This window comes from Mirounga leonina, unplaced genomic scaffold (assembly GCF_011800145.1).
Source record: "Mirounga leonina isolate KUSES-001 unplaced genomic scaffold, KU_Mleo_1.0 Mir_114, whole genome shotgun sequence".
In the NCBI taxonomy this organism is placed as follows: domain Eukaryota; kingdom Metazoa; phylum Chordata; class Mammalia; order Carnivora; family Phocidae; genus Mirounga; species Mirounga leonina.
The window spans coordinates 26,968,819-26,980,201 of record NW_023270265.1 but is presented as its reverse complement, the minus strand read 5'-3'; the positions used below and the strand labels follow the sequence as shown (position 1 = coordinate 26,980,201).

The 11,383-nt window shown below is 61.5% G+C and overlaps 1 protein-coding gene across 1 annotated transcript; it reads left to right on the top strand.

Moving 5' to 3' along the window:
• The first annotated feature begins 236 nt into the window (after positions 1–236).
• LBX1 (ladybird homeobox 1) lies at positions 237–3,836 on the top strand. Its single transcript, XM_035027530.1, has 2 exons — positions 237–620; positions 1,322–3,836. The coding sequence occupies exons 1-2, from the start codon at positions 296–298 to the stop codon at positions 1,834–1,836; spliced, it is 840 nt and encodes a 279-aa protein (XP_034883421.1). The 5' UTR covers positions 237–295; the 3' UTR covers positions 1,837–3,836.
• The last annotated feature ends 7,547 nt before the right edge of the window (positions 3,837–11,383 follow it).

Here is an 11,383-nt window from a genome sequence, read left to right as displayed (position 1 = left end):
CCGGGGCTGGCGAAACTGGAGCCCCGCGCGGCGCGCCCCGGCTCGGGCCCCGGATTGCTGGAAGCCCCGGCGGCAGCGGCGCCCGCGTCAGCGCCCTCCTCCCGGGGCCCCGTGCGGCTCTGCTCGCCTCTGCCGCTGCGCTAATCGGCCCCGCGCCCGGTCCGGCGCCTGGCCCGGCGCGGCCTCCTTCCCGCCCGCCGCTGCCGCCCACCCGCGCCGCTCGGCGCCCGAGCTGCCCGCGGGCTGGGTCCCCGCGGCCCGAGCCGCCCCGGCCGGGCCCCCAAACAAGGCCGAGATGACTTCCAAGGAGGATGGCAAGGCGGCGCCGGGGGAAGAGCGGCGGCGCAGCCCGCTGGATCACCTGCCGCCTCCCGCCAACTCCAACAAGCCGCTGACTCCGTTCAGCATCGAGGACATCCTCAACAAGCCTTCTGTGCGGAGAAGTTACTCGCTGTGCGGGGCGGCGCACCTGCTGGCGGCCGCGGACAAGCACGCGCCGGGCGGCTTGCCCCTGGCGGGCCGCGCGCTGCTCTCGCAGACCTCGCCGCTGTGCGCGCTGGAGGAGCTCGCCAGCAAGACCTTTAAGGGGCTGGAGGTCAGCGTCCTGCAGGCAGCCGAAGGTAGGCGCCGCCGCTGGGTTCCCCTGCGCCCAGCACCCCACGACCCGCTCCCGGTGCCCCACTCTTTGTGCCCTGTGCCTCTGCCCGCCTCCTCCCGCGCCTGCCGTCAGGGCCCTCCAGCCCAAGCCGCTGCCGCTGGGAGTGGAAATGAGTGGGACAGGACCCAAACCCTATGTCCTAGGGACCTCTGGATAGGCCAGAGTCGAGTGACCCAGGAGGGATGGCGGGAACCCAAGATCTCTCCGCAGTTTGCCTGCTCTGCTTGGCTCCCTCCCGTTCACAGTGGCCTGGGCGCTCCTCGCCCTGTTCCTGGGTTGGAGAACGGAGAGCCTTTCAGCTAGGACTTTTTATGGGTAGGGATAGAATCGGGGTGATTGGGAAGAGGTGTAGAATCAACATTCACCCAGCAGTCGGGGCGTCCCTGTCTGGCTCCGTTGTGCTCTAGCGACCTCGGGCCTTTCAAATCAACTCCTAGGTGGGGAGCAGAGACTAAAACAATTTTTCCTAGAGACTTCCGGTAGACAGGAGCGGGGAGGAAGGTTTGCCTTAGGCGAGGCTTGCCCTAGTCGGGGAGGCCGAATCAAATCCGAGAAGGGAACTGCAACAGACCTCAGGCCGGAAGGGCCTGGGTGGGGTGAAAGAGAGCCCGGGTGTGGTCTCCTCTCCCCCGGCGCAAGCCTATACCTATGGTTTCCTCGCAGGCCGCGACGGGATGACCATCTTCGGGCAGAGGCAGACCCCCAAGAAGCGGCGAAAGTCGCGAACAGCCTTCACCAACCACCAGATCTACGAGTTGGAGAAGCGCTTCCTCTACCAGAAGTACCTGTCCCCCGCCGATCGCGACCAAATCGCGCAGCAGCTGGGTCTCACCAACGCTCAGGTCATCACCTGGTTCCAGAATCGGCGTGCCAAGCTCAAGCGGGACCTGGAGGAGATGAAGGCCGACGTGGAGTCCGCCAAGAAACTGGGCCCCAGCGGGCAGATGGACATCGTGGCGCTGGCCGAACTCGAGCAGAACTCGGAGGCCGCGGGCGGCGGTGGCGGCGGCAGGGCCAAGTCGAGGCCTGGCTCTCCGGCGCTCCCCCCAGGCGCCCCGCAGGCCCCGGGCGCCGGGCCCCTGCAGCTCTCTCCTGGCTCCCCGCTCACGGACCAGCCGGCCAGCAGCCAGGACTGCTCAGAGGACGAGGAAGACGAAGAGATCGACGTGGACGATTGAGCCGCCCGGGATCCTCCGCCGCTCCGGGCCCCCAGCGCCGGTACGCCCGCCGCCTCCCGGACCGCCGAGGGGAGCTGGGACCTCCTCGCAACTCCCGCCTTCTCCCCCCGTCCCTGGCCCGGACTCAGCTCCCGGCAGCCGCCTCCTCCCTCTCGAAGCAATAAACCCGGGCTGGCCGGCCGGGCCGGCCGCCGCGCGCGGCCTCCGCCGCCCCGGGAGCCCTCGCCGTGCAATTCTGTATGGCTCCTGTATAAATATTTAAGCGTACATAGCGGGTTCTTCCCATCTCAGCCTGACTGTTTTCTTTATTTTTTAAAATCTCGGAGATTTCCATGTTTTCAAAGCTCTCAGGCTGCTGGGTTTGCTGAGGGCCAGGCAGTATGGAGGGTAACGAACACTTAACCCCGCGATCTGGAGGAGGGGGCCCGCCCCGACTGTTTTGATTTTTCTCTGCATGTGGCGAATGCACTGGCCCTCTTCCTCCTCGCCTCCCTAGGCCTATTGCAGTTGACTTCTTTTATTTCCTTCTGCCCCTTTTCCCCGCGTGGGAAGGGGCTGAGGGGGACAGCCGGGTCCTGACTTGCAAGTTTCAAATCGATCTTTTCTCTCCCCTACCCCCGTCCCCAGAAGTCTGTTTTCGATGCCATTTCTGCCTCCCGATGCCCACTGACGCTATTTTTAAGATTCCTCCTCGCCCTCTCTCATTTTCCTTGGATTGACTGCTGGGGTCCGGGTCTTCAGGACAAAGCAGGGGGAAGTCCAACCAATCAGCCAACTAAAATGGAACCCAAAGCCCTAGAACTATTTTTTACTCTTTTTAGAATTTTTCTGCATGTGACAGAGACTGAGAGGAGGCCACCCGAAGCCCTCACCCCACCTCCTCCGCAGCTCTGGGTCTGATTGCAGTCTCCAACGCCCTATTCCTGCTCCTAGCTCCACTTGGCCAGACAAGGGTGACTCGATGAGGGTGGGTCCTTGGTGCACCTTCCCTGATCCTGCCCTGCCCTCTCCGCCCCGGACTGTACCCAAGGCCTCTTTCTCCGATAAATAAAGTCTTTGCCATTTTACTAGAACCGGCGGTGACCGTGTCTGAATGAGTGGGCCCTATTCAGGGAAGCCGCGGCCGGCTCCGTGTCTCGCCACTGCTCGCTGCCGGCTGCCCAGGCCTTGGCGACTTGGAGGAGTTTCGGGGCAGGCGCGAGGATAAGGGGTGAGGGGAAAGCGGGAGGAGAAAGCGCCTCCCGCCCAGAAACACCCGGCAGCTACCAAATTGGGGGTGGGGGCGAGAGAAGCGGGCTTCGCCAGGTCCGGGTAAAAAGTGAGGCGTGCTCTGCTGGGAGAAAGAGTGCATACATTGGGGACGTCACGGGTGGAAAATTAATTTTGAGGGGGAAAGGTGGGTAGGTGGGGGGACTAGCCCTGCGTTTCGTGCATCCCACCCCCACCCCAGGGCGTTCTTCTCGCATTCTGCGGACGCGGGCTAAGCGACCGGTGTACCCCAGGTATAGCTCAGTGGGCAGCAGGGTGCAGCCCGAGGGCTCCCAAGTTTTGGTTCCGCCGAAGGGCCTTGCCCTTGGGGGAGGGAGGAAAATGAGGCCAAAGGCACCAAGGGCAAGCTGAATTGCGCACGCGGGCACAGGGAGGTGTGAGCCGGCAGCGTCTGAGAGTTGTGGTGAATTTCTGGCAACATTCACAAATTCTGGGCCCCAAGAACTCGGCTGGGGGCAGAGACATCAATCTCCCCAGGACTCTCTGGGGTCCCCACGGCCCGAGGGAGGCTGGGGCAGAGACGCAGGCAGCTTTCACTTTTCTGGACAGAGCGGGTTTCTCTCTGGGCTTTTGTTGTCGCTGGGCTGGCGAGTGGCCGCTGTCACCAAAGGAGGGTCCCGCCTCCGGGCCGCTCGGCTCTCTTTCTCCGCAAAATTGATGTGAGAAATGCGCATCTGGTCTCGGGCAGGCGATGGGGCCCCGGGGCCTGAGTCGGGAGCGTGCGTGTCCAGGAGGAAACTAAGAGACAGAAACAGAAAAAGGAGCACAGAAAGACACTCCAAAAGCAGAGCGAGAAAGCGGGAGTCACGGAGACGGGGGGGGCGGGGGGGCGGGGGGGGAGGAGAAACAGAAAGAGGAAAAGCTGCACACGGGGAGACTGAGAGACCGAGGCGGAGAAGAAGGGAATGGAAAGGGAACGGGAAACGGTGAGAAGAGAGAGGAGAGAACGAAAGGAGGAGAGGCGGCAGGGCAGCCAGACGGGCGTGCGGCCGGTTCCTCCCGGGCGACATAAATCGCCCTTTCTCAGGATGGATGGGTCTGTAATTCGGAGCGCGGACCATGAAGGCCGGGACGAATGGACCCGGGCGGCCGCTGACAGGCGACAATAGCCGGGCCCAGCCCCCCGCGGCTCCGGGTGCGGGCGCGGCCGCGGCCCTCCGCAGCCCAGAGCGCGCCGGAGCTGGCGACCATATGGTTTTTGAATTTTCTTCACAATTTGTAGACAATTTGATGGATTAGGTCCCCGCGCGCGCCTCCCCGGCACAAAGGCGGCGCGGGGACCGCGGCGCGGCGGTCACCCGGGCATCTGCGCCCGCCGTGCGCACCCCCGCCCCCGCCCGGCCCCCGCCCCGCGCCCGGAGCCCGGGGCCGCCCGCCCAACACGCCCATGAATCCCAATGAAGCGGCCCTGGCACCTCCGGCCGCTCGCAGCTTCGCGGCCCCGGGCCGGGCCCTGCTGGGTCCCTCCGGGCTGGGGGCGGCGGCCCCGGGGCTGAGCCCACCAGAGATGCGGCGCCCGCGGGGCGCGCAGCTAAGCAGGCGCATCGGGGCTGAGGAGAAACGGGGCCATTTATCCGCCCGTCTAGTTAAAGCGGGTTATTTGTTTGCTTCTCCGGCCTCCCCTCCCCTCCCCTCCCTTCCCCCTTCCCTCCTCCCCCTCCTTCCCCCTTCTGCCTTTTATTCTTTTGTCTCTAAATGGATTTAATGAGCCTGAAAAACATGACAATTGAATATAACCAAGAAATAAAAAATAACGAGGGAGGAAGGAAGGAGGAAAAGAAAGAAGGAAAGAAGGAAGGAGAAGGATTAATAAAATAAAGGGAAAATCCATTCTATTCAGCAAATGTTTATTGTGCGTCTTTTCTGCGCCATGCCGCGCTGGGGGCTGGGGAAAGGAAGCGAATCAGACCCAGTTCCTGCCCTCAAGGAGTTCCCAGTCTAGCGGACGAGACCCGTCGCACCCCCCTGGCGCTATCAGGAGGCCTGGGCAGAGGGGCAGGGAAACGCTCTTCGCAGAGCTCCGAGAGCCGGCTCGGGGCTCGGGGTGCTGGGGGCTTCCCGGAGGAGGTGGCATTGGACCCAGGCCTTGAAAGATGAGAAGGAATTCGTTGTTTCTATAGGTCAGAAAGAAGGGCGGGCGAAGGAAGGGCAGGACGGTGGTCGGTGGGAAGCGGAGAGAGGCGGACGCCCGAGCCCTGGGCTGAGCCGAGCCGAGGAGGCCTGGGGAGAGCGCGCCGCGCGTTGGGTCCCGCACAGTTTGGGGAGCGAATTCCGGTCCCCCATCAGTCTCCTCGGCTCTGCTGGATGCGAAGCCTCCGCCAGGCTGCCTATGGGCTTCCGGAGCCCGGCTGCCAGCGCGCTTGGGCGTTTCGGCCAGTCTCCGTCCGACCGAGCACCGCGGCGTGGGCTAGTTTCCCGGCCCCCCGGCGCAGGGAGGCGGCGGCGGCCGTGGGCAGGGGCTGAGGGGTCGACTGTACGCGGGAGCTTGGGGCTAGGAGCCCGGGGGGCCTGGGCTCCCACCCACTCTCTCCTCAGCTCTCCTGGCTCTGACGGGAGCGCTTGGGTGGCCTTGGCCGCGCTTCGGTCGCTACCACGGGGACCTGCGTTGTGAGAGGGCCTCGAATCCCAGCGCCGCCCTGGGCCTCTTAGCGGCCGCCGACCGGGCCTGCCTCGGGGGCGGCCGCTGGGCCGTTTCACCGCCTGCGTGCGCTCCGAGGGCGCAGGCCGCACGCCCTCCGTGGTACTCCCCGCGTGTGGTGTACGTGTGAGTGTGGCGTGGATGGCGTGAGGGGCTGCGGGCCCTGCGCCCATTCTCGGGGCGAGACTCGTTAAGGCTCGGGGCCCTCTGGGCCACCCGCCCGGTGGCCAGTGTTCCTTCACCGCCCGGGGCCGTGGCAGGCAGGTTCCCTGAGGGCTCTGGCCTCTCTGCAGACCCGCTTTCGGTTCCTGGCCGCGCGGGGAAAACCGCCTGGCTTTGCCTCTTCCTTCCCTGTTTGGTCCGGGGCCTCGGCGGGGCTTGCCAAGCTCCAGGACGCGGGCGGTCTCTGCTCTCCCGGCCTGGGACCCCGCGGCGCGCTGCCGGGCCAGGCCCCACCGCGCGAGCCGCCTGTCTCGGCTTTCCCCGCTCTGCCCGCCCCGGCCCGGCCGGCCCGGCGGGCGGCGCCGGGTGAGGCCGGGAGGCTCAGTTCCTTATTTTACGAGGTGTCGGGCCGGTGTCAGACGCAGCTCTGATAAGTAATACTCCAGTCTGAGGGACCAGAACGTGGTAATTAATCCCAAAGACTTAAGTGTATTTTAGTTCAGGAGAAAAAAAATCACTAATTCAATCGTCCGGAAAATTGAAGTTTGATGCATGAGTCCCCCCTGAAAGGGACGGGCTGGGGCCTCGCGCCTCCCCTCCGCCCCTGCCGGTCGCCTCGGGGACCCCCTCCTCCCCACCCTCCTGAGCCTCCAGGTCCAGGGAAGTCCACTCACCCCGTCGTGCATGTCCTCAGCCACGTGAACCCAGGGGCACCTTGGCTTTGCCCCCTACCCCCACAACCAACCCCTCTTTCTTGGGGCCCAGAAAGTGGTTTGTGCTGAGACTACAGATATTCCCCCAAACACCACACCAGGGAAGGGGTATAAGGGAGCCTAGGAGGTGAAGGAGGAGTGACTGGGTAAGGGGCCCAGAGTGGAGAGGGTGGGGCGCTGCAGGGCGCTTGGAACCTGAGAGGAGTGGGGTCAGGAGGGCCAGCAGGTAGGAGGCTGCTGTCTGCAGGCGGAGAAGTACACTGGGCTGGCAGCGAGGTGATGCGAGTGGCCACTAGAACTGCTGGGTGCTGGGCGCTGGGTGCTGGTGGTTGGAATGTAGAACTGTGCGTGCTTAGGCTGTGTGGGCAATGGGTGCATCCCTGAGCTGCATGGGCAGGCCTAGACCCCTTGGCCAGAGGTCAGCAGGCCTGAGGGAGCTGCAGCCTGACCCCGAGTGGGTCCCCAGGCCACATCTCCCAAAGGAATGGCTCCCGGGACTGGAGTGAAGGAAGGTGGGGACCCCCCCGGCCTGGGGCAGGCTCACGAGTGGGGAGCAATATGCTGGAGGGAGAATTACCACCCTGAGTTTCCTGCGGGCCCCACCTCTGCACTCACAATCCGTGGCTGCCATCCTAATTGCTTTCTCCCCCTAACGGTTGCCGGTCCCAAGAGAGACCTGAGGCTGGGGGCGGGGTGTGTGCATGGCGAGCTTTGCAGGCATCCACAGGGTGTGCCAATGAGTGTCAGAGAGGGTGTGCAACTGAGAGGCTGGGCATGTGCGGCTGACAGAGGGAAACAGAGCATGCGCAGCTGGGGGTGGCTGGGGGCGTGCTGCTGTGCTCGTGTAACCAATTGTTGCAAACTAGTGTGTGCAACTAGGTGTGACTAAGTTTGTGCAATGGGGAGGAGAGGAGTAAATCTGTCACTGGGGTGGGTGTGACCAGCAGGTGAGTGATTCTCCGGGGTGCGAGATGTGTGCAGGGAGCTGGCGTGAGCAGATAACCGGGAGAACGAACATTGATGTGGAACTGAAGCTACAGACAGGCGACCAGAATCCTAGCTCCGAACAGCTTTGATTAGGCTGGCTACTCAATTTTTCACTTAAAAGGGGGGGCGGTGGAGAGAGGAGAACATGGCCTGAAGGGAGGGGGCTCGTGAAAGGAGTGAGCAGAAGGTGGGATGAAGAGCCTTGGCCTGGGCATGAGTCTACTCTGAAGGCAGCTGAGGTCAGTGAATAAACACTACGTAGGACCAGACTCTGCTTGTTTGAGAACAGCTTGGGGTAGGGGTGGGGGGGCTGTCCTCTGCTGTGCTGTTGGGTAAAGGCCGGCGGTCCTGCCTGCCCCTTCCTTCTCAAGTTGGGTCCCAGGCTGAACCTTTGTCTCTAGAGTAATCTGCAGACCTACCTTTGGCCCTACCAGTTCCAGGACTCCCCTGAAGGCCCAGTTTCCCCCAGCTCACTCAAAGGAAGTTCCTCCTTCCCGTGGGGGCTCAGCCCTGCCTTAAACAGAGAGGGTACACATGGCAATATGCACATGTGTGCTGGGTGGATTGGCAATGCCGCCAGCAGGGTTGGGCTTGACTGAGTCCTTCCCACTTTGGAATCCGCTTTGTGTTATGTGAGTGTGTGTGCGGGGATTGCTGTGCATTGGTGTGTGCATGTGGACAAGTGCAGCCTTCCCCATGGAGAGCTGGATGCAGCTAGCTGTTTGGGAGTAGGGGTGGACTCAGTGGGGAAGGAAGATTAGTTACCTGTGACTATCATGGGACCTGTGTGGATTTAGTTATCAGCATGTGTATACAGAGGTTTGAGATTAAGTTGTCATCACACGTGGAAGTGGCATCAGATGATATGGGACAGAGGAGTTCCTAACTGGGTGTCTGCACCCCCACCCCTACCAAATTCAGGGGCCTAAGTCAGAAGCAGTGGGTCCAGGGCTCTGTGGAAAGGGATCCACAGAGAGTCTGGGAGTCCCCTCCACCAAGAAAGGGAGGCCTTCACTTGCCCTTCCTTACCCGCACCCTCCCACCCGTGCCCCACACAGAGGCTGCAATGGGGGATAGGGTGGGGAAGAGGTGACCCCTCCTATCTCTCAGAGACTGCTCAAGGTGAAGTGCGAGGTCTCCATAGGGACTGTCTCCCCTCCCCTGACGTCTGTGATGGGGCCTTTTGATCTGGATTCCTGAAGCCCCGCTGGGACCACGCGCCCACATACAGATAAAGGGCAAGCTCAGGTAGGCTCTCAGCACACCACGCATGGCCAGTCTAGAGCACACACAACAGGCACACAGTGTCACGCAGACCCACTGCGCAGAAACCCAGCGCACACCCACAATGACACAGACGTACGGGGCGCCCAGAAGCGGTGTGATCACATACAACACAGCACACGCACTGAGAAAGAGGCGGTCAGTAGCGCGTGCACAGTTAAACAGCTAAACGGATAAGCATTTGCTGGTAGACAGATACACCATCCCCACCGTTATACAGACACACACAGCGACAGAGGCACAGCCCAGAGTTACCACAAGCACACAATGCACACGCTTCCAGACAGTCTGTGCAACCACAGGCGTGGGTAGGGAGTTAGCTGGTTTAGGCGACTTTGGGGGAAATGCGGCGAATGTTCTGATGTTCTGAAAGGAGTCCAACAGCAGCGGAGGGCAGCAGATAGCAGACAAGGGTGGTGGGGCAGGGCGGCTCCGGCTGTCTGGGGGAGCTCCCAGCCCTTGGCCCAGGAAAACACCAAATCCCCAACCACCTCAGAAATGCAATCAAAGCTGCCTGCCACCTAGCCACCCTGCACAATGGCTCTGGCTGGAGTCGTTATCATTTTTGTTAACTTTTTATCGACTGTTTGCTAGATGGCGTGTCAGTAAAGTGTATGATTTGAGATGAAAAATTAGGCAGATTAACCTGAGGGGAGAGCCTGATTGATTACTAAATAGGATCAATTTGAAAGTTTTAGTCCTGGCGTTTCTGCAGAGCCTCTTAATACTTCAAACTTCAATTTTACGGGCGATTGAACTAAGCATGTTTCTGACAAAATTGATATATGTATTAATTTGCTTTAACTGGTGATTAATTACTCTCCACTGAAAGAATTATATGGAGCTGTTTGCCTGCGATTTGCATATTAATCAAATTCTAGTTGATAATTCCGCTGGTGGGGGGGCGGGGGCGGGGCGTGGGGTGTAAGGGTGTGAAGGGGTGTTTGCTCCTGTGCCAGTGTGTGCGCCTGTGTGGGGGGGGCTCCCCGCCCCCCCCTTTGCTCGCTCCCTGCTTAGCTGCCAGTTTAGTGCATTAAAACCAAAGATGCAGAACGAGTTTGCCCGGCTATTTGGCGGGAGCAGAAATTGCCTGTCCGGTTTTATGATCTGCTCAGCCTGAGCAGCCGGGTCCTTAATGTCCCCTGTCAAAGTGTCCGCGATTTAAAGGGAAAACGGCCCCCGCTTTAGCACTGCGCCGCCGGCCTGACAAGGGGCGAGGCAGGGACGAGCACCCCCTTAAATAACTCCCCTTCCAGAAGGACCATGGTTTCCGGATGCACCCCAGCTCTGGGAACCCTCAGAAACCAAGCCATGTCCTTGGAGAGGTCCCAGTTCTTGTGATGTTCTAGCCACGCAGCGCCCCCCGACCAACACTCATATACCCGCGTGGGGGGCCGGGGGGGGGGACATATGCAGGCACAGCAGAGACCTAGAGACACGGCCAGACACTTCAGACACTGTCACTTGAGCTGATGGGCAGGAAGCCACCCTCTTAGACACGTGCAAACACAGCTACCCAGTCACACTCCTGTTCCCTTAGACCCCTGCTCTTGGGTCTGTCTGTAGACACACTCAGCTACCCACAGTACACCCAGACACACAGAACCGCACACAGACAGGGAGCACACATAGGCACCCAAGTCACGTCCACAAGGCCTTTCAGGCACATGTGGTCATGCACACTCAGACACACGCACATTTTCAGATCCACACGCAGACCTCGTCCACACACACCCAGGCAGGGAGGCCCTCTCGCATGGGGATTTGCAGCTGGACACACATCAAATGCCGGCTCACCCCCTCCCTGGCACACACAGTCCCACAGCCCCTTCCAGGTCCCCTTGCCTGGCCTGACTCTTTAAGCGAAAGGGGGTGGCACCACTGAATCAACTTTTCCCATCTCTGGATTCAAAGGGTAGGAGTGTAATTAAAACCAGATAATTAATGAGACAATATTCCTCCAGCTACATCTTTAATGAACAAACCCCTTCAGGGCAGCCTCTTCTTCTAGGCTCATTAAAGAGAAGAAAGTTGGGCGGCTCGCGGACTTCCCAGCGCGTTAATAACGAAGCCGGAGTGGGTGCCTCGGCCTGGAGCGCGGGAGCCACAGCCGCGCGCCCTGGCTCTGGTCCTCCCACCACCACTTTGTCCCTCGCCTGCCCCCACTCCCACCCCTCATTCTCCACCGCCGCCGGGTCCCACCGTCTCTGGCCGCCCTCCAGCAGTCCCAAAAGCCGCTGTTCAGTGACTCCCTGCTCTGCCTGGCCTCTCTCTGGCGGGCTCTCCAACAGTAGGCAACCTGCGCTCAGACGCGGCGGGGCGTCGGGCCACCCAGCTTCCCTCCCGCTGGGCGCTGCCCGTTCCAGACTCTCTGGCTGGGTAGGGACGGCTCTGTCCAAGGGAAATCGAGGCAAGGTAGGGGCCGGAGTCTCCCTCTGAACTACAGTGCCCTAGCGGGTTGGCGTAGGACTGGCATTTGAGCTGCGGTCCCGGG

Excerpts from the sequence above, each read along its gene's own strand:
- LBX1 (XM_035027530.1), top strand. The coding sequence starts at position 296 with ATGACTTCCAAGGAGGATGGCAAGGCGGCGCCGGGGGAAGAGCGGCGG. Across the intron at positions 621-1,321 it reads CGTCCTGCAGGCAGCCGAAG|GCCGCGACGGGATGACCATC; the intron begins GTAGGCGCCGCC and ends GTTTCCTCGCAG.